Below are 25,221 nucleotides of genomic sequence, written 5' to 3' on the forward strand. Positions count from 1 at the left end.
CTTCCAGCGCGTGTGTGCCACGTCTATTTCAATGGGCACAAGCACTGTTAATGACCCAAACTGTTCACACCCCTTTTGTTGGTGGAGAGAACATTTAGCAGTTTTAAAGCTAATTTTATTGAAATGCTATACATTTTGCCATGTCTAATGTGTATTCATGCGATATTTGAGTGACTCACACATTACAACAAAGTCTATAGGCTAAAAACGTTAGCTGACATGAGCTAGTTGATCAGGACAAACTGGGACCCCGTGCCACCCCTAGTTTGGGAACCACTGGGCTAGAGCGCAGGTATAGGCAGGCTACACATGATGACATTATTATTATGGACAAAAGAGCTACATTGTTTTTATTTGTCAAACGGGCAGACAAGCATCAATTATCATGTCACCAGAATAAGACCCTCGATATTTATTGGAAAGGAGCATCAAGCCCTGTGATGTTCATCATAATTTATTTCATCTGTAGCCTAATAAACTGCATGAATTTCCCGACGAGTCGTAGTGTGAGGACCACACAACATGTTTACTTCGATATGATGGTTAGCCTATTATATCAATGTTTGCAAATGAAAGCCTATTATATCAATGTTTGCAAATAAAAGCCTATTATATCAATGTTTGCACATAAAAGCGTTTCTACTGAAATTTTTCGCATAATTAATTTTACTGACACAAAAAGATCCCACCTTGTCTAGCGAATGTTCTGTTTCCATCTGGCCTATTCATGACATTTTTCATATGACACATACTTTACTGGCATAAAAAGGTTGAATCGAAACCTCGTTACAGATCGTCATTTTGGTGCACATAGAAAGGAGTCATGAGTGCATTCAGGTGCATGTGCCCCAGCAAATTTTCTTCACAATAAACAAACAGGTTCATTCTGTTCAGATCAACCCAGGGCATGAGCCATGTCATCTTGTAACTGTAGTACTGTACATCAAACATAGTGATCATAAATGTGGACACTGTATGACATGAGTTTTATGATTAGGAAATGTGACGTTCAAGTGCACATTTGGAATCACGGATGTTTGGCTTGCTCGTATGACAAGCAAGCCAAACATGTATAAGCTGAAGACCAGAGGAGAAATGGAAGTGAACGAGGGTGAAGTATTGGAGGTGGTAGGTGTAGTAAAGGTATGCACCGAGGATCAGGATGAAGAAGAGTCTGACAGTAGGAGTGAAGTTTATGGAAAAAGTGGACTCTTGCCTTTTGGCTGATCCATTTGTGGTTTCATGATGGCTGAAAAAACAGTTGGGTCATGTGGAATCGGTGAGGGTAACCAGAAGTGGTCTAGTGATAATTGTTTGTGTTTCTGTTGGTCAGATGGAGAATGCACTCGAAGTAAAACTAATCGGGGCAAGAAAAGTGAATTGTTTTGTTCTCAAAAAAAGGGCACAAATAAAAGGAGTGATAACTGGGGTAGCAGTAGATATAAACGTTGACCAGCTGACGGCAAAGATTCCCGGTGTATGTGATGCTCATCGTTTGATGCGACGCAGACAAAAGTCTGTTCTTTTGAGTTTTGAAGTTGAGTCTTTGCATGACAAAGTGAAGGATATAAAAGTTAGGATATATAATTTATCCTGTACGAGCGTATGTGCCGAATACATTAAGATGTTACAGGTCTCAAGCTTATGGGCATGTGGCAGCAGTGTGTAGGAGGGAGTGTCCAAGGTGTGAGAAATGTGCAGAAGGGCATGAGACAAAGGAATGTGTAGTATTGGGGAAAGTAGTGGAATGTGTTAATTGTAGGGGTTGCTCATGGAGCTGGGGATCAGAAATATCCTGTGCGAGAGAGGCAGGTTGAGGTTTCCAGGGTTAGAGTAGAGCAGAAGTTGTCATATGCTGAGGCAGTGAAGAAAGTATAGGAAGATGGGTTAAGGGGGAGGAGTGGTGAGAGTATTAGAGATATACCAGTACAGAGGGATAGGCCAAAAAGTCAAATAAGTTTCAGCAAGACTGTTTTTTTTAGTGTTTATAGCAATGGTTATTAATTGTTCTGCAGGGATGGAACGGAAGCCTTTAAAAATTGATGTTATGGTGGCAGCTGCAGAGAGGTATTTGGGTGTGTGAGACTTGACAGCAGAAGAGTTACAGGATGTGTTAAGTGGTGATGTCCCATCCTTTCAGGGTGATGGCATGAGGTAGGAATAAATACATTTAATTAGTGGAGTAGGGGGGGTGTTAATTTTATTTTATATAATTTTAAACCTAGTGAGTATAGTGTTAGATGTTAGGTTATTTATTTAGTACATTTTTATTTTTCAAGTAAAGTATAAGGGAGTTGTACTCCAGTTTAGTAGGTGGCGGTAATGCAACAAATTGGATGCCAACCACCGTTAAACTTCATAGAAGAAGAAGACGAAGAGAAGGCGGCGGCGGCAGTAGTGGCAGTGAACACCGAACACTAATTTATGCTGCAGTCTCGCCTCTGAGCTAAAAGCATTGTTGTCCCATTTCGGCGTCTGTACATTTCCAGGAAGTTCTAGCAAACGCGGTGCATTCATTCAATCCTGTGAATTCACATCCCGGTTTCAGCTGGTAGATAGATAGATACATAGATAGATATATAGTTTATAGAATACTTTATTATAACTTGACACTCAAAAATGCGCAGAAGGACAGACGGTCAAGAAGCCACTGGAGATGCTAGGACAGACAAAAAGGTAGCTAGCTATCTACTGTACTTCGCTAGGCTGCTAATCTAACGTTACTAGCTCGGTTAGCTAGCGAGACAGAAATGTCGACACCACTGCCATCTCCTCTCAGATGTTCAGATCAAACTGAACTAGCTAAGTACTACCGCAAGGCATAGCTAGTAGCCTAGGTAATTGCTTTACCTAGCCCTGATATTACTATCTTCCATTAACGTTACACTGGTTACATGACTTAACTTACATGTGGACACAATGCTTTAGTTAAAGCCATACCAAGGCTCATTGCAGAGGCATTTTGACTGACACATGTTTATGTAACTATGGCTTACTGACAGCTGCAACTGCCAGCTAGGTAGCTTATCCACACTTTGATATAACATGTTGATTATTATTCTATGACAGACTGACAGACAGACTGCAGGTTCAGGAGAGACCAGTCAACAACAACAACAACATCGACCACAACAAGGGGCTAAAACGAGCAGGTGCTGGTCGACTGTTACCTCAGTTGGAAAATGTCTCCTCCTCATCATCCTCATCCCTCCCTTTCTGAACTATGCATCATTGCAAAGAGAGGGCCAACTGTTACTGCCAGAAGGTAACCTGCTGCAGACATGACATTCACCTTCCTGCCTCCCTGACATTCACTTTCCTCCCTCAACTTTATTCTTTAATGAGTACAGAAGGTCAATAAAACCATTACATTATGATTAAGATTATCAGCATTGATTAATTTGTATCTTTTTTTTTCAGGTGGTGAAATTATAGATATCGGTTTAGGTCAAAAGATGCACCTGATGTGCAAAGGACAAGGACAGCCAGTTGGTAAGTCTGCTAGCTTGCCAGAAATGTCAACACAACTGTCATCTCCTCTCAGATGTAAGCCCTAACTACTCTGTTTCCTGTGTAGTCATACTGGATGCCCCCACTGGTATGTCCTCTGACATCTGGTTCCATGTACAAGAGAACATTGCACTGCTAACCAAGGTAAGGAGAAATACAGAACATCGTTTCAGGCAACTCTGTTAATGATTCAACAGTTCTAGAAGGGTTTTATTTTTGTGGGACAAACAAATTGATGGACTACATTCCCTGACCAGAATTGTGTATAATATGATTGCAAATATTGTCCTGGTTCCAATGTTTTTGTGACAACTACTGATGTGAAAAAGGCTTAAAAAACACATTTGATTGTTCCCATTTTCCCACCCACAGGTGTGCACTTATGACAGAGTGGGACTGGGGTTCAGTAAAAGAGTCCTGCAGAATGAAAGTACAGGGACGGAGAAAGTCTGGGGGATGTCAACCACTGGACGGTAAGCATCTTGTTTTCTCTATCCTGTCATTTTAAAGTTTTACCTACAGTGCCTTGCGAAAGTATTCGGCCCCCTTGAACTTTGCGACCTTTTGCCACATTTCAGGCTTCAAACATAAAGATATAAAACTGTATTTTTTTTGTGAAGAATCAACAACAAGTGGGACACAATCATGAAGTGGAACGACATTTATTGGATATTTCAAACTTTTTTAACAAATCAAAAACTGAAAAATTGGGCGTGCAAAATTACTCAGCCCCCTTAAGTTAATACTTTGTAGCGCCATCTTTTGCTGCGATTACAGCTGTAAGTCGCTTGGGGTATGTCTATCAGTTTTGCACATCGAGAGACTGAATTTTTTTCCCATTCCTCCTTGCAAAACAGCTTGAGCTCAGTGAGGTTGGATGGAGAGCATTTGTGAACAGCAGTTTTCAGTTCTTTCCACAGATTCTCAATTGGATTCAGGTCTGGACTTTGATTTGGCCATTCTAACACCTGGATATGTTTATTTTTGAACCATTCCACTGTAGATTTTGCTTTATGTTTTGGATCATTGTCTTGTTGGAAGACAAATCTCCGTCCCAGTCTCAGGTCTTTTGCAGACTCCATCAGGTTTTCTTCCAGAATGGTCCTGTATTTGGCTCCATCCATCTTCCCATCAATTTTAACCATCTTCCCTGTCCCTGCTGAAGAAAAGCAGGCCCAAACCATGATGCTGCCACCACCATGTTTGACAGTGGGGATGGTGTGTTCAGGGTGATGAGCTGTGTTGCTTTTACGCCAAACATAACGTTTTGCATTGTTGCCAAAAAGTTCAATTTTGGTTTCATCTGACCAGAGCACCTTCTTCCACATGTTTGGTGTGTCTCCCAGGTGGCTTGTGGCAAACTTTAAACAACACTTTTTATGGATATCTTTAAGAAATGGCTTTCTTCTTGCCACTCTTCCATAAAGGCCAGAGTTGTGCAATATACGACTGATTGTTGTCCTATGGACAGAGTCTCCCACCTCAGCTGTAGATCTCTGCAGTTCATCCAGAGTGATCATGGGCCTCTTGGCTGCATCTCTGATCAGTCTTCTCCTTGTATGAGCTGAAAGTTTAGAGGGACGGCCAGGTCTTGGTAGATTTGCAGTGGTCTGATACTCCTTCCATTTCAATATTATCGCTTGCACAGTGCTCCTTGGGATGTTTAAAGCTTGGGAAATCTTTTTGTATCCAAATCCGGCTTTAAACTTCTTCACAACAGTATGTCGACCTGCCTGGTGTGTTCCTTGTTCTTCATGATGCTCTCTGCGCTTTTAACGGACCTCTGAGACTATCACAGTGCAGGTGCATTTATACGGAGACTTGATTACACACAGGTGGATTGTATTTATCATCATTAGTCATTTAGGTCAACATTGGATCATTCAGAGATCCTCACTGAACTTCTGGAGAGAGTTTGCTGCACAGGAAAGTAAAGGGGATGAATAATTTTGCACGCCCAATTTTTCAGTTTTTGATTTGTTAAAAAAGTTTGAAATATCCAATAAATGTCGTTCCACTTCATGATTGTGTCCCACTTGTTGTTGATTCTTCACAAAAAAATACAGTTTTATATCTTTATGTTTGAAGCCTGAAATGTGGCAAAAGGTCGCAAAGTTCAAGGGGGCCGAATACTTTCGCAAGGCACTGTATAACTGCTTGCCCCAGAATACCAAAATGAAGCAGTTTTAGGCTTCTCTGTCATGCAAATTTTCATCCTTTCCATCTTGTTTTTCATGCATTGTTAATGTAAAGTGTTACCTAATAGGCCTCCTGAGTGGCGCAGCGGTCTAAGGCAGTACTACCGGCGTCACTACAGATCCGGGTTCGACACCAAGCTGTGTCGCAGCCGGCCGCGACCAGGAGATCCATAAGTTGGCGCACAATTGGTCCAGCGTTGTCCGGGTTAGGGAGGGTTGCCGGCCCGGGATGTCCTTGTCCCGTCGTGCTGTAGCGACTCCTGTGGCGGGCCGGGCGCATGCACGCTGACACGGTCGCCAGGTGTACAGTGTTTCCTCCGACACATTGGTGTGGCTAGCTACCGGGTTAAGCAGGCATTGTCTCAAGAAGCAGTGTGGCCTGTCGGGGTCGCGTTTCGGAGGACGCATGGCTCTCGACCTTCGCCTCTCCCGAGTCCGTACTGGAGTTGCAGCGATGGGACAAGACTAACTACCAATTGGATATCACGAAAAGGGGGTAAAAAGTACAAAAAAAATAGTGTTACCTAATAGTCTACTACTACAGTCAAGGTAACAGGTGTTTGATGCAAGTTATTCTAAAGCCCTGATTCTCAACAAGCACACACACCATTCCCTATCAGATTTAGTATTCCCCTTGGCTAAGCGCCATGTGGGGCCACCTCATGGATTGTCCAATCAGAGACATCGGGGTCCATTGCCCCACAATCTCCCTGCCATGGCCTGCCCTGTCCTTGACTCTCCCCTAATCTCTGTGGCTGACAAAGGAACGTGTTGTTAAGCATTAAATCTGTCTGAGTGATGGGTGGATGTCGTTGTGGTTGTATGTAGACGGTCAGGTCAGCAGTCTCTGTTACCTTGGGATCTGGCCCAGGCTAACAGCAGAGCAGGCAGCCGCCGCCTTCTGATACAAGCAATCAATTACCCAGAATTCAATAAGCTGGCAAGCTGAGGGTTTGATGACTGCATTCCTCTCTTCTCTCTGCTGCTGAAGTGAAACCTCTTCATCCCGGCCTCTTCGCTCCTCTCCAATGTTGATTTATTAGTGTAAGAGACCCAACACATCAGATGCGTCTGTGGGGAGCTGCGTTTCACTTGATGTTCTTTTTCTGTTGTATCTATCCTGCTTTACAAGGCAAAGTAGCCAGGGTCTTCTTCCACTAGGCTTCTTTACACTGGCTGATTTCAAGGGTTTCAATTGCAGTGTTTCTGTTGTTATGGTGTAGCTGCCGACTTAGGGTTTGATGTGTTTTACTGTAAAAGCCCTTTGTGACAGCTGTGGTTGTAAAGACATACGTTTGATGAATTGATGTCTTTTCCCCCTACAGAATGGTGGACAACCTCCACCGCCTCATCGGTTTAGCTGGTCTAGCCACGCCTCTCATCCTGGTGGGGTCTGAACTGGGCACGCTCAACGCCAGGTTCTACAGCCATATCCATGACGCGTGAGTCTCCCTGCCCACCTAGCCTATATTTTCCATTGAGATCCCATTGCTAACTCGTTTCTTTTTTCCAAACTTGCCACAAGTCAAAATATATTGAGATCGCTTAGTGATAGGTACCCTCCAAAAGTTGGTTGATATGTTCATATGTCAAAAGTGGTTGTGTAGATTCAGCTTTATGCCTCTATCCCAAATGAAGGGGAAAGATTTGCACAGTTTGACAAACTTTGAGCGTTCTCACTTTCTCATCCCTGTTTGAGTTCCATCCTATTACCTCTCACATTATTGACTACAGTAACTCCAGTACTTCAAAAATATCATCACAATCTGTAGATACTCAGCACTGCATCAAACCCAGGGACATCATAAATGATCTACCCCCACTCCCCACATCCCTACCAACCCCCATTTCTGAGAAACCTAGTGATTAACATGAGCAGGGAGGGATCAGCCTCCCGGCCCGAGGTGAGAGATTTTGCATTTCATCAGCCCATCAGCACATCACGTGCGTCAGTTAAGAGATTAAATTAAGCGATGGTGAGAGGATGACACATGCAGAATAAAATATATTCCTCCCTGGATGTGGTGATGGGGTGTGGGCCCATCCATCTGTCTGCCAGTGGGCCTGGATCAATCAGACAGAAAACCTGGGCAGAGAAATCCTTCTCACACTCATTACGGACAGGACAGGAAGGGTATAGGGGATGGGTCAGAACGGACACTGGAGGCCCACTTCATCACTGTTTCTTTCTCTTTTTTTCCTCACTGTCATCTCTCTCTCTCGCTCCCTCTCTCTCGCTCCCTCTCTCTCGCTCCCTCTCTTTCCCTTTATTTGTTTTTCTTCCCTTCCCCTCTTCTGTTCTCAGGCAGGTGTCAGACCTTGTCCTTATTGATCCCATTCCAGAGGACATCTTTGAGGAGGACCAGTGGCAGAAGTACTGGTAAGTCACCTCGAGGAGGAGGAACGGAGGGGAGGGAGGGAAGGGAGAAAGGAGGAGCAGAGCGAGTTAGTGTTACTGTGTTACTCAAGCCCTTGACTCCATCCATATTTGCTGTATGGATAGTGGATAGGATCCACTGTAGTTGATTATCTCTGTTGGACAGGAAGCAGCATTAACATGATTAATGAGGCCAAAGGAACTCATTAGTAGATCCCACTCTCTTTCATCAGGAAGAAATGAGAGCGGAGAATTAGGGTTGGGGAGAGATGGCACACATTTTAATAAGAAGTCTCTTTTTTCCCTATGCATGATTCATGTCAAGCTGTGGATAATGGACATATAACCCTATTCATATTCATTGTTCATAAATTACCATATAGGATATTATGATAATCAGGCAGGACATTAGTGAAACTGTCAGTTATTCACAGTCATCAGTAAATAGCAGTGATTTACATAACAATATGGTAATATGCTGTAAAACAATACAGGTAAACACGTGAAAAGATGTAAGCTGAAATTAGTTTGACCCTACCATTTATAATATTGCTTTTCTTTGTATCAATTGGAGGCTGAGTGCTACACGCTCCCCAAGCGTAATATCTTTGAACAAAAACATTGTATTCAAAGGTATTATTCATGAACAAACACTTTCCATATGCTTTGCAAAAAAACAAAAACATTTGTTATGCAAAATTCTTGTAACTTTTCCAAAAAGTCTAAGTTTTCCATAAATTGCACTTGGAAGATTCCTGGAATAAGCAATGAATATGCAGGAAATCTGAGGATCCTCCAAACTGTGGGATTTCTGGAAAACCTGTGAATTTGAGGAAAGTTCCAGGGATTTTCCGTCCCTAGTTTTGTCTCTGTTATTTCCCTCCACCAGCATCCCATTTGCTCTGTGGGGTTATATAACATTTCATTTCTTTAGTGAGATAAGAAATGAGTCGATGAAAATGGCCTAATTTGTACGTGACTGTAAGTGGAGCCGTGTCATTTATCAGAGATATGTTTCCAATTATCCTCTGATTAATAGGCATTCATTTAATTTCCCTGCTGCCTAGCAGACTACAGTGTACTGGCTGGAGATCCAATTACTCTGCAACTTAGAAATCAACTGAGGAAAGGATTGCTGCATAAAGTAGATTTATATTATTAGTCTCTGATTTTTAGATAGGAAACAGGAAATATGTAATATCAAGATTACTGAAACCATTTTTGTAGTTCTATCCGGAGCCACCGAAGTGTGTGTGTGTGTGTGTGTGTGTATTGACATTCATTAGAACATAATACAAGTGCAACAACGTCCGATACAACTTAACATTCATACAACGTTGCGTGCACACACACACCGTGATGATACCTGAGGAGACGGTATCAGCGAGGCTCTTCTCTGCCTGGGCTCCAGGATTTACACATCAAAGTCCTTCTCATTAACCACCGCTCTTTCCCAAATTACTGCTGTTTTACCAGACAAAATGAATCGGCACCGTCTCCTGAGAATTTCTCCTTTTTATTTTATAATTTTATTTTAGATTAACTTGAAAGTAGAGTGAGATGGAGACTAGAGTTCCCTAGCCTGGAATCCAAACTGATATGCTCTATTTCACCATTGTCTCAGTTTGGATCCCAGGCTATATCTTTCCTTTTGGTATTTCTCCTCTGAGGCTAGGAGCCAGAGATAATACTTCCTGATGAGAAATAAAGTCAGCAGAACGGCAGGAGTTAGTGGAAGCCCCTCTGTCTAGCCATACAGATTGCATTCATTCAGGGACGTGGTTTTAGTCGTATCCCTACAGGATGAAGCGCATACAATGAGTTTGTTTTCTTTGCCCTGAAAATGGGTCTTGTGAAGTTGACCCAATTTTATATGTACAGTATCTTCGCGTTTGCACTTGATGATAGTGTAATATTTAGCAGAATCACATAAATCTGCAGTCAACCCTACACTCTCCCTAAAGTCTACAGTAGACAATGGCCTACATGTAAATGTAAGACATTGGCATGAAGGCCAGATTCCTAATATCTACTGTAACAGTCAGTGTTTAGTGTTTTATATAGGAAGGAGATGGGGAACCATAGATACCAGACTTTATAATTGGACCTCTTAACTTGTGTATGTGAGAGACGGTGTTTGTGTGTGTGTGTATTAGAGTTGGTATATTACAGAATGAATTTGTCTTCTAGAAAATATTGACTCCTATTTAATATAATCCAAAACAGGGGGAAGTATTCTATTTTAATGAGCTTGTCCTTATTGTTTGTTTAATGAGCGTTGCTTGATTGTCAAAACACCATTTTACTCTAGCTTTTCAAATGTGTTTACTCAAACTGAATCCTTTGCATCATGAAATCACTGGGCTATAACTATTTAGAAATAGGCTAATTGCATTCATGATGTTGCTTATTTTCCTTATTTCAGATATTCAGGACAAAGTTGTTTTCATGTTAGTATGAGCAACATCTGCCCTCTTCATAATATCAAGTAGAAGAAAAGGACAATGCTGGTTAAAGGTGAGAGGAAGATGGCTTAGTGTCCTAAGAAGGGGTTTACTTTAAAGGGTTAATGGTTGGTTAACCTGCAGGGACATTTTAAATGAGCAGAACCAGAGGGTCAAAGCAATGTGTCTGATGGTGTGATGGAAGCCCCACCTGATTGGCTGTCTCTCAGCAGGCACACATGAGCTACTGTACCAGCTGGTGTGGTGGGCTTGGCCTGGACATGGCCCAGCTGGGGTGGTGGGCTTGGCCTGGACATGGCCCAGCTGGGGTGGTGGGCTTGGCCTGGACATGGCCCAGCTGGGGTGGTGGGCTTGGCCTGGACATGGCCCAGCTGGGGTGGTGGGCTTGGCCTGGACATGGCCCAGCTGGGGTGGTGGGCTTGGCCTGGACATGGCCCAGCTGGGGTGGTGGGCTTGGCCTGGACATGGCCCAGCTGGGGTGGTGGACATGGCCCAGTTGGGGTGGTGGGCATGGCCCAGTTGGGGTGGTGGGCATGGACCAGTTGGGGTGGTGGGCATGGATCAGTTGGGGTGGTGGGCATGGATCAGCTGGGGTGGTGGGCATGGACCAGCTGGGGTGGTGGGCATGGACCAGCTGGGGGGGTGGTCTGGTGGTGGACCTGGTCTGGTGGTGGATCAGTCTCACCTGTATGGACACCTGATAGAGTTATGAGTCCAGATGGAGACTCCATATCACATCCAGCCAGGCCCCATTCATCATTGATCCCTCATTAGTACCCTGGGCACACTGAGGATACAGACTGTCTCAGACGGCCCTGGGCACACTGAGGATACAGACTGTCTCAGACGGCCCTGGGAACACTGAGGATACAGACTGTCTCAGACGGCCCTGGGAACACTGAGGATACAGACGGCCCTGGGCACACTGTGTGTGTTCCTGTTTCGCTGACACTCAGACCCCCCTAGCCAGACCGCTAGCGGAGGAAGGTAGGCAGAGATAGTTTTGTTTGACTGTCACTTTGTCAGATGATGGACTGGTGTGATCGGCTTAGATGATTCCTCTCGTTTAATTTGATTTATAAATCAAATGCTTTTATTTTCACTTTGTTTGTTGAAAGTGTGTGTCCATCTCCGCTTTCCGTCGCAGTTTTACAGGCTGGGTAGCAGGCTGGTTCTGAAACACATGACTAAAAAGGGACCGTCTCTAGGGTTGAAGTTGTGAGCTGACGTTTCCAAAAATAGTCAAAGGACGTGCATGAGGTAGAATGTGACGTTATTGATGACACCTCCAATACCAGAGCTGATGTAAAGATCTTTCCATACTCTGTGACCTAGTGGAATGGACAGTAAACACCAGGAAATATGACGCACTCTGTTAGGATATCGATTGAGGATAATTGAAAAACCCTGACTGCGCGTGTGAATCTTTCAAGTGTGCGTGAGAGAGAGGGAGGGAGTGTTACTCTGCGACAGAGAATAACCATGACTCCTATGTTTCTTTCTGCCTCTCAGACCCTCTGCTAACTGTTAGAACAGCACAGCTCCCCAGAGACGAGCAGGAGAGTCAGGAACCCCAATTAATTGTAATTGACACCGCTGTAAGCATAACTATTGTTGCTCCGTTCCACTAATGAAGCAGGGCTGTCTCGGGCCCCCATGTATTTCCTCCACTAGAATCTATAGTATTGATTCGGGGAGGAAGGAACTGCTGCAGGTCTGGCTGTTCTGGGTAGTACAACACTGCCACACTTTGGCCAAGTGGGGAATTGCTCTGTTGGTTTAATAAAAAGGCCATCTGTCTGCAGTCATTCATTCATGTCTCTAGTTTCAGTAGTTGTTCATCACCAGGAAGAATGGCACTTTGATTTCATTTACAAATGTTCGCAGCTTGAATGTGACTGGATCCCTGTATTAGAAGTATTTCCAAGTAACACTACAAGGTAGCAATGAGAATAGTTTTACCTTCTGTTTGGTGCCACTGTATTCCACAGGAATCTCCCAATGAATCACTTGTAGTTTTATATTACACTTTCTGTTTGACACTCTTGCAATAGTCCTCGTTCCGTTTTCTCTCGTGTAATAGTCCTCGTTCTGTTTTCTCTCGTGTAATAGTCCTCGTTCCGTTTTCTCTCGTGTAATAGTCCTCGTTCTGTTTTCTCTCGTAATAGTCCTCGTTCCGTTTTCTCTCGTGTAATAGTCCTCGTTCCGTTTTCTCTCGTGTAATAGTCCTCGTTCCGTTTTCTCTCGTGTAATAGTCCTCGTTCTGTTTTCTCTCGTGTAATAGTCCTCGTTCCGTTTTCTCTCGTGTAATAGTCCTCGTTCCGTTTTCTCTCGTAATAGTCCTCGTTCCGTTTTCTCTCGTGTAATAGTCCTCGTTCTGTTTTCTCTCGTGTAATAGTCCTCGTTCCGTTTTCTCTCGTAATAGTCCTCGTTCCGTTTTCTCTCGTGTAATAGTCCTCGTTCTGTTTTCTCTCGTAATAGTCCTCGTTCCGTTTTCTCTCGTAATAGTCCTCGTTCCGTTTTCTCTCGTGTAATAGTCCTCGTTCTGTTTTCTCTCGTGTAATAGTCCTCGTTCCGTTTTCTCTCGTAATAGTCCTCGTTCCGTTTTCTCTCGTAATAGTCCTCGTTCTGTTTTCTCTCGTGTAATAGTCCTCGTTCCGTTTTCTCTCGTAATAGTCCTCGTTCTGTTTTCTCTCGTAATAGTCCTCGTTCCGTTTTCTCTCGTGTAATAGTCCTCGTTCCGTTTTCTCTCGTGTAATAGTCCTCGTTCCGTTTTCTCTCGTGTAATAGTCCTCGTTCCGTTTTCTCTCGTGTAATAGTCCTCGTTCCGTTTTCTCTCGTGTAATAGTCCTCGTTCCGTTTTCTCTCGTGTAATAGTCCTCGTTCCGTTTTCTCTCGTGTAATAGTCCTCGTTCCGTTTTCTCTCGTAATAGTCCTCGTTCCGTTTTCTCTCGTGTAATAGTCCTCGTTCCGTTTTCTCTCGTGTAATAGTCCTTGTTCCGTTTTCTCTCGTGTAATAGTCCTCGTTCTGTTTTCTCTCGTGTAATAGTCCTCGTTCTGTTTTCTCTCGTGTAATAGTCCTCGTTCCGTTTTCTCTCGTAATAGTCCTCGTTCCGTTTTCTCTCGTGTAATAGTCCTCGTTCTGTTTTCTCTCGTGTAATAGTCCTCGTTCTGTTTTCTCTCGTGTAATAGTCCTCGTTCCGTTTTCTCTCGTAATAGTCCTCGTTCTGTTTTCTCTCGTAATAGTCCTCGTTCTGTTTTCTCTCGTAATAGTCCTCGTTCTGTTTTCTCTCGTAATAGTCCTCGTTCTGTTTTCTCTCGTAATAGTCCTCGTTCTGTTTTCTCTCGTAATAGTCCTCGTTCTGTTTTCTCTCGTGTAATAGTCCTCGTTCCGTTTTCTCTCGTGTAATAGTCCTCGTTCCGTTTTCTCTCGTGTAATAGTCCTCGTTCTGTTTTCTCTCGTAATAGTCCTCGTTCTGTTTTCTCTCGTGTAATAGTCCTTGTTCCGTTTTCTCTCGTGTAATAGTCCTCGTTCCGTTTTCTCTCGTGTAATAGTCCTCGTTCCGTTTTCTCTCGTGTAATAGTCCTCGTTCTGTTTTCTCTCGTGTAATAGTCCTCGTTCCGTTTTCTCTCGTGTAATAGTCCTCGTTCCGTTTTCTCTCGTGTAATAGTCCTCCTTCCGTTTTCTCTCGTGTAATAGTCCTCCTTCCGTTTTCTCTCGTAATAGTCCTCGTTCCGTTTTCTCTCGTATAGTCCTCCTTCCGTTTTCTCTCGTGTAATAGTCCTCCTTCCGTTTTCTCTCGTAATAGTCCTCGTTCCGTTTTCTCTCGTAATAGTCCTCGTTCTGTTTTCTCTCGTGTAATAGTCCTCGTTCCGTTTTCTCTCGTGTAATAGTCCTCGTTCCGTTTTCTCTCGTAATAGTCCTCGTTCCGTTTTCTCTCGTGTAATAGTCCTCGTTCCGTTTTCTCTCGTGTAATAGTCCTCGTTCCGTTTTCTCTCGTGTAATAGTCCTCGTTCCGTTTTCTCTCGTAATAGTCCTTGTTCCGTTTTCTCTCGTGTAATAGTCCTCGTTCCGTTTTCTCTCGTGTAATAGTCCTCGTTCCGTTTTCTCTCGTAATAGTCCTCGTTCCGTTTTCTCTCGTGTAATAGTCCTCGTTCCGTTTTCTCTCGTAATAGTCCTCGTTCCGTTTTCTCTCGTAATAGTCCTCGTTCCGTTTTCTCTCGTAATAGTCCTCGTTCCGTTTTCTCTCGTGTAATAGTCCTCGTTCCGTTTTCTCTCGTAATAGTCCTCGTTCCGTTTTCTCTCGTGTAATAGTCCTCGTTCCGTTTTCTCTCGTGTAATAGTCCTCGTTCCGTTTTCTCTCGTAATAGTCCTCGTTCCGTTTTCTCTCGTGTAATAGTCCTCGTTCCGTTTTCTCTCGTGTAATAGTCCTCGTTCCGTTTTCTCTCGTAATAGTCCTCGTTCCGTTTTCTCTCGTGTAATAGTCCTCGTTCCGTTTTCTCTCGTGTAATAGTCCTCGTTCCGTTTTCTCTCGTAATAGTCCTCGTTCTGTTTTCTCTCGTGTAATAGTCCTCGTTCCGTTTTCTCTCGTGTAATAGTCCTCGTTCCGTTTTCTCTCGTGTAATAGTCCTCGTTCCGTTTTCTCTCGTGTAATAGTCCTCGTTCCGTTTTCTCTCGTGTAATAGTCCTCCTTCCGTTTTCTCTCGTGTAATAGTCCTCGTTCCGTTTTCTCTCGTGTAATAGTCCTCGTTCCGTTTTCTCTCGTGTAATAGTCCTCGTTCCGTTTTCTCTCGTGTAATAGTCCTCGTTCCGTTTTCTCTCGTGTAATAGTCCTCGTTCCGTTTTCTCTCGTGTAATAGTCCTCGTTCCGTTTTCTCTCGTGTAATAGTCCTCGTTCTGTTTTCTCTCGTGTAATAGTCCTCCTTCCGTTTTCTCTCGTGTAATAGTCCTCGTTCCGTTTTCTCTCGTGTAATAGTCCTCGTTCCGTTTTCTCTCGTGTAATAGTCCTCGTTCTGTTTTCTCTCGTGTAATAGTCCTTGTTCCGTTTTCTCTCGTAATAGTCCTCGTTCCGTTTTCTCTCGTGTAATAGTCCTCCTTCCGTTTTCTCTCGTGTAATAGTCCTCGTTCCGTTTTCTCTCGTGTAATAGTCCTCGTTCCGTTTTCTCTCGTGTAATAGTCCTCGTTCCGTTTTCTCTCGTGTAATAGTCCTCGTTCCGTTTTCTCTCATACTCGTGTAATAGCTGCAGGTTGATGTTTATTTTCATGAATCTTGCCCAGGAGGCAGAACTGACCCATTTCTGTTAGATGGGCCAGCTGCAAAGTTAAAATTGTGTATCGTAAAATGTATGAAAACCAAAATGTGCTTTTTGGATGTAATTTAAGATCAGGGTTAGGCATTAGGCTTAAGAGTGTGGTTAGGGTTATGTTTAAAATAAGATTGTATGAATTTGTGGCTGTGCCAGCTAGTGACCACTCTGCAGGGTTGCCTCCAAGGGGAAGATTCATGACAATAAAATGCCACCCTGCGTAATTGTCCATGTACTGTGTTCTCTCCTAGTCATGTAATAGAACATGTTCTACATTCTAGCCTACTTAATAGTCCCTTTTATGTGTTCTAATGTAATTGTCCATGTTCTGTGTTCTCTCCTAGTCATGTAATAGAACATGTTCCACGTTCTACTTGTGTAATAGTCTATTTTGTCCATGAGCTCCCTCTCAGGTAATGGAGGCCCTGCATATGGAATGACATGCTAATGAGGCAGGGCCCTCTTATCTTGTCGGGGGGCCAAATTCCGACAGTGAATTGCGACAGTTGTAACAAAAGTAACAGAGCGTCTATTCAGCCTGCACTAATCCAGATGGGAAAGTCAAACAGCAGAAAGTCCGCCGCACAAACTCATTTCATCACGTTATTCATTTAGATATTGCCTTGCCCCTCCTGAGGAGGAAGGGGAAAGAAGAGCCCTCTGAAATGACCAACATGGCTGAGGCGTTTTGCACATGGTTCCTCCACTCCCTCTCCCCTCTTATCGCCTTAATTCATCCCGCCAATCTGGGCTGTCTTTACCCGCTAAATTTCCCTTTGACACGCATGCCTTCCCTCGCATAATCCTCCCTCCCGGGCAGAATTAAAAATGGAGGGAATAAGGAGGGACAGGTGGCTGGAGAATCTTTGAAATAATGCGACAGACAGACAGACAGAGCAATGATTTGACCAGATTCAAACAGGGGCTGATAAAGTTTATGGAGAGGAAAAGGTGACAGGTAGAAATGTGTGGAGACAGAGAAGTCCCTAAAGAGCCAGGTTATAAGAGTCCCTTCTAAATTGTGGGGCGAGAATGACTTCAGGGGTGAAATAGTGGCAAAGAAGATGATAATGTCAAAATGTCAGTCTTTAAATGTCTGATTTGAAGAAAATAAATGGTCTGTGAGGCTGAAATTGAGAAAGGTAGCAGCAACTTTTTTCCTGTCTGCTGCCACCATTAAACTTTTGTCTATTTGTGAACTCTTAAAAGCCCTGCTACAATACAGCCATTAGGGGTACGGCATTGCCATTTGGGTTGGTTGCTGTGTAGCAGGTAGAACGTCCCATTGATGGCACGTGTATTGTTGCTGAAGTTTAAGATTGGAAGACTTAACATTTGTTTCTCCAAATACCTGAGGCTCAATCAGGCTCCAGCCTCGTCTAGACATCAGGCTCCAGCCTCGTCTAGACATCAGGCTCCAGCCTCGTCTAGACATCAGGCTCCAGCCTCGTCTAGACATCAGGCTCCAGCCTCGTCTAGACATCAGGCTCCAGCCTCGTCTAGACATCAGGCTCCAGCCTCGTCTAGACATCAGGCTCCAGCCTCGTCTAGACATCAGGCCTTATGGATTTACATCCTTTGACAAAACTTGATATCGCAACACGTGGGAAATAACAAGCCAATGTCAACTTGAGGTGAAAGCTGTGGGGTGAGCACTTTGGGTCGGGGGGTGCGCACTCTAGGTTGAGGCCTGGCTGTGGGTCTGACTAGCACTGTGGGGTGGGCTGACGCCTGGGTCTTGTGGCTGTGGGCCTGACGAGCACTGTGGGGTGGGCTGAGGCCTGGCTGGAGGCTGTGGGCCTGACTAGCACTGTTGGGTGGGCTGAGGCCTGGGCCTTGGGGCTGTGGGCCTGACTAGCACTGTTGGGTGGGCTGAGGCCTGGGCCTTGGGGCTGTGGGTCTGACTAGCATTGTGGGGTGGGCTGAGGCCTGGCTAGAGGCTGTGGGTCTGACTAGCACTGTGGGGTGGGCTGGGGGCTGTGGGTCTGACTAGCACTGTGGGGTGGGCTGTGGGTCTGACTAGCACTGTGGGGTGGGCTGAGGCCTGGCTGGAGGCTGTGGGTCTGACTAGCACTGTGGGGTGGGCTGAGGCCTGGGTCTTGGGGCTGTGGGTCTGACTAGCACTGTGGGGTGGGCTGAGGCCTGGCTGGAGGCTGTGTGGGCCTGACTAGCACTGTGGGGTGAGCTGAGGCCTGGCTGGAGGCTGTGGGTCTGACTAGCACTGTTGGGTGGGCTGAGGCCTGGGCCTTGGGGCTGTGGGTCTGACTAGCACTGTGGGGTGGGCTGAGCCCTGGCTAGAGGCTGTGGGTCTGACTAGCACTGTGGGGTGGGCTGGGGGCTGTGGGTCTGACTAGCACTGTGGGGTGGGCTGAGGCCTGGCTGGAGGCTGTGGGTCTGACTAGCACTGTGGGGTGGGCTGAGGCCTGGGCCTTGGGGCTGTGGGTCTGACTAGCACTGTGGGGTTGGCTGAGGCCTGGGCCTTGGGGCTGTGGGTCTGACTAGCACTGTGGGGTGGGCTGAGGCCTGGGCCTTGTGGCTGTGGGCCTAGCAGTTGGGCGACGGCTGTGGGGATAGCTGTGAGATTCAGAGCTGTGGGGTGGGTTGGCTGAGAGCTAGGGCTGGGGGTGCACTGAGGGTAAGGGCTCAGGGCTGTGGGTGGTCTGAGCAAAGTGGATGGGTGGGCTGAACACTAGGGGTGGGGCGGCTGAGCACTGGTTGTTGGGTGGCGGGGGGGGGCAGCTGTGAGGCGGTCGCCACTTGATTGGGCTCTGCAGGCTGAGACCAGCCAATTCAAAGCACCAGTGAGCCGAGACCGATTGGCCCTCCTGAGTTACAAAATCCCAGCGCTGCTCTCCTCATTTGCCCCCCAAAATATCTCTCATTCTCTCCTGTCAAAATGTCTGTTAGAGAAAGTTTGGGATTTTGGTATCATATTTCTAATGAATATTCCCAATAGGTCTGTTTTTAGACCAATGCAACATTGTCTATATGTCACACTGTTGGACACCAGATTGTTCAGAATAAACACATTGCTATGATGTTGTAGTTGAAACTAAGATCAAAGACTCTGCTAGCCTCATCTCTCCCCTGCAATCTTTCAGCTTAGAGGGTTTATTGCTGCTGGCCTAAAGAACAGTGAAACCCATCCTAAAGAACAGTGAAACCCATCCTAAAGAACAGTGAAACCCATCCTAATGAACAGTGAAACCCATCCTAAAGAACAGTGAAACCCATCCTAAAGAACAGTGAAACCCATCCTAAAGAACAGTAAAACCCATCCTAAAGAACAGTGAAACCCATCCTAGAGAACAGTTAAACCCATCCTAAAGAACAGTGAAACCCATCCTAAAGAACAGTGAAACCCAGCCTAAAGAACAGTGAAACCCAGCCTAAGGAACAGTGAAACCCAGCCTAAGGAACAGTGAAACCCAGCCTAAGGAACAGTGACACCCAGCCAAAAGAACAGTGACACCCAGCCAAAAGAACAGTGAAACCCAGCCTAAAGAACAGTGAAACCCAGCCTAAGGAACAGTGAAACCCAGCCTAAGGAACAGTGAAACCCAGCCTAAGGAACAGTGAAACCCAGCCTAAGGAACAGTGAAACCCAGCCTAAGGAACAGTGAAACCCAGCCTAAGGAACAGTGAAACCCAGCCTAAAGAACAGTGAAACCCAGCCTAAGGAACAGTGAAACCCAGCCTAAGGAACAGTGAAACCCAGCCTAAGGAACAGTGAAACCCAGCCTAAGGAACAGTGAAACCCAGCCTAAGGAACAGTGAAACCCAGCCTAAGGAACAGTGAAACCCAGCCTAAGGAACAGTGAAACACAGCCTAAGGAACAGTGACACCCAGCCTAAGGAACAGTGAAACCCAGCCTAAGGAACAGTGAAACCCAGCCTAAGGAACAGTGAAACCCAGCCTAAGGAACAGTGAAACACAGCCTAAGGAACAGTGACACCCAGCCTAAGGAACAGTGAAACCCAGCCTAAGGAACAGTGAAACCCAGCCTAAGGAACAGTGAAACACAGCCTAAGGAACAGTGACACCCAGCCTAAGGAACAGTGAAACCCAGCCTAAGGAACAGTGAAACCCAGCCTAAGGAACAGTGAAACCCAGCCTAAGGAACAGTGAAACCCAGCCTAAGGAACAGTGAAACCCAGCCTAAGGAACAGTGAAACCCAGCCTAAGGAACAGTGAAACACAGCCTAGCCTAGGGCTGTTTTCTAATCATATTCCATGCATTGCTCTATAATCATACTCCATTCTTGTCAGTTTTGAAAAATTGCATTTGGGGATAATTTAATATCAGGATTGGAAACCATTTATATTCTTGTCTGTTAAAGGAAGAGGCATGCAAGTACACTGAACAAAAAATAAACGCAACAGTTTATTTTGCCTTTATTTAACTAGGCAAGTCAGTTAAGAACAAATTCTTATTTTCAATGACGGCCTAGGAACAGTGGGTTAACTGCCTGTTCAGGGGCAGAACAACAGATTTGTACCTTGCCAGCTCGGGGGTTTGAACCTTCCGGTTACTAGTCCAACGCTCTAACCACTAGGCTACCCTGCTGCCCTGTTAATGAGTAACAGTTCATATAAGGAAATCAGTCAATTGAAATAAATTAATTAGGTCCGAATCTATGGATTTCACATGACTGGGAATACAGATATGCATCTGTTGGTGACAGACACCTTTAAAAAAAAAAAAATAGGGGGATGGATCAGAAAACCAGTCAATCTGGTGTGACCGCCATTTGCCTCATGCAGCACAAAACATCTCCTTCGCATAGAGTTGATCAGGGTGTTGATTATGGCCTGTGGAATGTTGTCCCACTCCTCTTCAATGGCTGTGTGAAGTTACTGGATATTGGCGGGAACTGGAATCCAGTGCATCCCGACCACGCTGAATGGGTGACATGTCTGGTGAGTATGCAGGCAATTGAATAACAGGGAGTATTTCAGCTTCCAGAAATTGTGTACAGATCCTTGCGACATTGGGCTGTGCATTATCATGCTGAAACATGAGGTTGATAGCGGCAGATGAATGGCACGACAATGGGTTCAGGATCTTGTCACGGTATCTCTGCATTCAAATTGCCATTGATAAAATGCAATTGTATTCGTTGTCCGTAGCTTATACCTGCTCTTACCATAACACCACCGACACCATGGGGTACTCTGTTCACAACGTTGACATCAGCAAACTGCTCGCCCACACGACGCCATACGCCCGGTACAGTTGAAACCGGGATTCATCTGTGAAGAGCACACTTCTCCAGCGTGCCAGTGGCCATCGAAGGTGAGCATTTGCCCACTGAAGTTGGTTAAGACGGCAAACTATATTCAGGGCAAGATCCCGGTGAAGACGAGCACGCAGATGAACTTCCCTGAGATGGTTTCTGACAGTTTTCAAAAATTGTACGCTCTCTCAACTTGAGACATCTGTGACATTGTTGAGTGACAACTGCACATTTTAGTGGCCCTTTGTTGTCCCCAGCGCAAGGTGCACCTGCATAGTGATAATGCTGTTTAATCAGCTTCTTGATTATCTTAGCAAAGGAGAAATATTCACTAACAGGGATGTAAACAAATTTGTTTAGAACATTTGAGAGAGATGAGATTTTTTTTTGTGCATATGGAACATTTCTGGGATTATTTTTTTTTCAGCACTTTATATGTTGTGTTTATATTTTTGTTCAGTGTATATTAAGAAATGTTTTGCACAAACGTTTTCAAATTATATTGATTTTGGCCATTGGTGCCCGCAAAAAAAAAAAAGTAATACGCATGACTCTGAGTCAGGTAGGTGTTGGGCTGGTGTTGCTAAGCTTTTCATTCCTGACAATCTGATGTGTGTTTCTCTCTAGGTACAGTATGTGTGTGTCTTGTGTATTTGTCTCTATAAGTACAGTCACACGTTGTGTTCTGTGTCTCTATAGTTAGTCACATGTTGTGTCCTGTGTCTGTAGGTACAGTCAGCTGGTGCCATCCCTCCAAGCTATGCAATTCTCAGCTGCCACAGGCATCAGCCGCATCCTCATCATTCTGGGGCTGCTAAAGCCAGCCATCATGGGGGACAACATCGCTGAAGACCTCATACAGAGACAGGTGAGTCTGACTGAAACATCGCTGAAGACCTCATACAGAGACAGGTCCATCATAAAGACCAAATTAACATATCTGGGGTCAGGTCAATAGCTCGTATGTTCTCAATGTCTTATTTTGAAACAATGCATTTGAATGTGTGATTTTAATGTGCCTCAATATACCTGCTGACACCAGAAATGAAATTCCCTATTCTGTTATTGGGCAGGAGGAGATGTCCAGGTGTGATGGTTCAACCTTGTTGTGTTGGAGAACAATCTCTAACATAGCCACAGAATGGAGCTAGTGGTAGAGTAATGATCGTTCCTCAGAAGGGAGGGAAATGAACTGTGACTATTGATAACTGCTCCAGGTTAAAGTCTAAACGGTTTGTTAAAATACATTGGTTCTATTTCCTGGAACCCACTTTTTGATAGCAACAGAGATGGACTTATTTCAGCTTTTGAATACTACAGTTACCAAGGCGTTAAGGACATCAAGTGAGTCATTTTGCTTAAATTGTAGGGAAAGAGAAAGGGTTGGAGAGAGACAAGTGAAGATTATAATGCACACACACACACTTACTTTCAGGCCACGGTCCAATGTTATCATGTGTCTTTGTGTTCTCAGAAGTACCTCCTCAGTAACCCCGCCCACCAGAGCAGTGCTGTAGATGAACATTTTTTCCTGAATGAAAGTGCTTCTCAAGTCAGGTGAGACGAACATACAGTACATGTGAATGTAATATCAAGCTGTCATCACACAATCATTTTGGATATGCTCTACAGTATATCCAGAATTTACAAGTGTAAAAGCAAACTTATTTTGAGATTTGTATGTAATGTTTTGATAATTTTTTAGGGAAATCTCCAAATTCAAACCCCTCTCCAGTAGGACTTCTGTGAGTGTGATTATTGGGGATTCTTTTGATGAGCAAATTCCTGCTGCTCTAAACCAAGTGAGTAGTGTACAACCTTCCTCCCTCTATTAGTCTGTCTAGTGGCTGGCCCAATTTAATTTCTCAATCTTCACCCTGAAGTGTGTAGGCTAGAAGCTATTGGCCAGTCTGTTAGTTTTAGCCATGAAGCTCCTGTACTGCCCTCGTCTGATTCGTCACTCGGGTGGCTGAGGTTCCTTGATGGGACCGTTGATGAGAATGGGGGCGTGCCCAGCTTGGTTCCTCCTGAAGTCCACAATCATCACCTTGTCTGTTTCGCTGACGTTGAGGGAGGGGTTGTTCACCTGGCACCACACCGTCAGAGTGCCTACCTCCTCCCTGTATGGCGTCTTGTCATGGTTGGTAATCAGGCCTACTACTGTCGTGTCATCAGCAAACTTGATAATGGAGTTGGAACTGTGTGAGGCCACGCAGTCATGGGTATACAGGGAGTACAGGAGGAGACTAATAAGATGCACCCTTGTGGGTCCCCCGTGTTGAGGATCAGTGTGGAGGAGATAATGTGGCATATCTTCACCACCTTGGGGCGGCCCGTCAGGAAGTCCAGGACCCAGTTGCATAGGGAGGACGTAAGTCCCAGGGTTGTGGGCTCAGGGGGCTCTATGGTATTGAAGGCCGAGCTGAACAGCATAGGAAAATATTCCAGTCCATGTGATCAAAACAGTCTTGAAGCATGGATTCTGATTGGTCAGACCAGCAGTGTACAGACCTGACCACCGGAACTTTCCTCTTGAGTCTTTGTTTGTAGATGGGGAAGAGCAAAGTGGAGTCATGGTCAGATTTTCCGAAAGGAGGACAGGAGATGGCCTTATACCTGTGTTAATAGTAATTCGGAAGCACGGTTCTCAAATGACTTTTGTTAAAAGTTCTCCACGACAATGAATGTTGCCTCCGGGTCCTCGGCCTCCAGTTTATTCAGGGTCCATTGAAGGTCTTTGAGATATTTTTGGTGTGAGTTTAGGGCGGGATGTACACAAAAGTAGCGATAATCCCTGAAAACTCTCGGAAGGTTAAAAGGGTGACATTTGACCAAGTATTCCAAGTTGGGAGTGCAGAAGCTCGCATGTTTCTGTGAGTGTTTCTTGTCGCACTACTTGTTATTGATCATAAAGCAGAGCCCTCTGCCTTTGTTCTTGCTAGAGAGAGCCCTCTTCCTATCCGCTTGATGAACTGTCAAACACGCTGTTTGTACATAATCTGTTCGTATGTGGGAGGAAAGTCGGGTCTCAGAAAAACAGAGTATGTTGCAGAATCTGATGTCCCTCTGGAAGGAGATCCTCGCACTAAGTTCATCAAGTTTATTCACTAATGGTTGAACTTAGGAGAGAAGTATGTTTGTTAATGGAGGATGGGTCACCCAGCGTCTCAATCTCACTAAGACCCTCCCACATCTGCCTCTCCACCTGTGTCTATTTCCTGCTCTCCAGTAGGACTCCCAGGCAACCCGGCACCTCACCGAAGAACCTTGACCATTGTTCCGCCGTCTTTGGGAATTCGAGAAAGTCGGGTGGACGGTGTGACTACCAAGCAATTCATATTCCAATAGTTCTACCTGGGGGGTATGAAGTAATGCACAAAACAAACTGAGTAAGAACATTTTTAGAAAAACACTAGAAAAAGTAGAAACCTGCAATGTTTTGTAGGAGCTCGAGGTGATGCTCCACTCATTGCTGCCGTCTTAGCCAACGCCTGCACTAGTTCAGGGGGACGGCACTACTGCACAGTGCACACTTCGGGGAGAAAGGGGATGGATGGAATTGGGATAATGGATATTGACTGTTTCTCGCAGGGCCCTCAAACTAACTCAAATGAACATTGACTGACTATATGTGCTTCCACATCAGATGGTGGCCCAGCTTCAGAAGACGTTACTGGAGCAGACTTACCCCTCAGCCAACCAGATCCATGTTAAAGGAGGGGACCGCAGGATGATCTACAAGAGGCCATCTGTTGTTAGCGAACACCTGTTGAAGCTGGTGTCCCAACGGCAGTCCAAACAGCAGAGCCAATGACCATAGAGATCTATAGAAGACATCTAGTTCTATTGCTCTAATTTCAAGGTTCAAATTCTGTGCCAGTGACACACTGATTCTGCTGATAAATGTCTCAACTACACTCACAACTGGAAGATGAAGTCATATGTCAGAGGTTCCATGTTTAGTTTTTTTCCAGTGATGATTTTTGACAGGAACACATGTCAAGTACAAATATTAGACAGTTTTGCCTTAATGTTTGTAAATAAATAATAAAGTATTCTGAATTTGTGTCTGTGTTAACTCTATCTTTCTGGGATGTATTCAGTCTGTAAAGCTGCAGCGTTACAG

General features: G+C 44.9%; 1 protein-coding gene across 2 annotated transcripts; it reads left to right on the forward strand.

Moving 5' to 3' along the window:
• Positions 1 to 2,351: 2,351 nt before the first annotated feature.
• Positions 2,352 to 25,161, forward strand: LOC110485628 (uncharacterized). 2 transcript variants are annotated; one of them, XM_021556734.3, is made up of 11 exons: positions 2,352 to 2,676; positions 3,070 to 3,265; positions 3,421 to 3,492; positions 3,578 to 3,654; positions 3,883 to 3,983; positions 7,034 to 7,150; positions 8,014 to 8,088; positions 21,825 to 21,963; positions 22,570 to 22,652; positions 22,801 to 22,897; positions 24,742 to 25,161. In XM_021556734.3, exons 1-11 carry the CDS (start codon positions 2,620 to 2,622, stop codon positions 24,907 to 24,909), a joined length of 1,182 nt encoding a protein of 393 aa, XP_021412409.1. In that variant the 5' UTR covers positions 2,352 to 2,619; the 3' UTR covers positions 24,910 to 25,161. The 2 variants fall into 2 exon arrangements, 1 of the variants encoding a protein (XP_021412409.1); XR_016485538.1 differs by having other exon boundaries at positions 2,365 to 2,676; positions 21,825 to 22,007.
• Positions 25,162 to 25,221: the final 60 nt, after the last annotated feature.

Source organism: Oncorhynchus mykiss, chromosome 2, assembly GCF_057628025.1.
Source record: "Oncorhynchus mykiss isolate SJ-2025 chromosome 2, ASM5762802v1, whole genome shotgun sequence".
NCBI classification, from domain to species: Eukaryota; Metazoa; Chordata; class Actinopteri; order Salmoniformes; family Salmonidae; genus Oncorhynchus; species Oncorhynchus mykiss.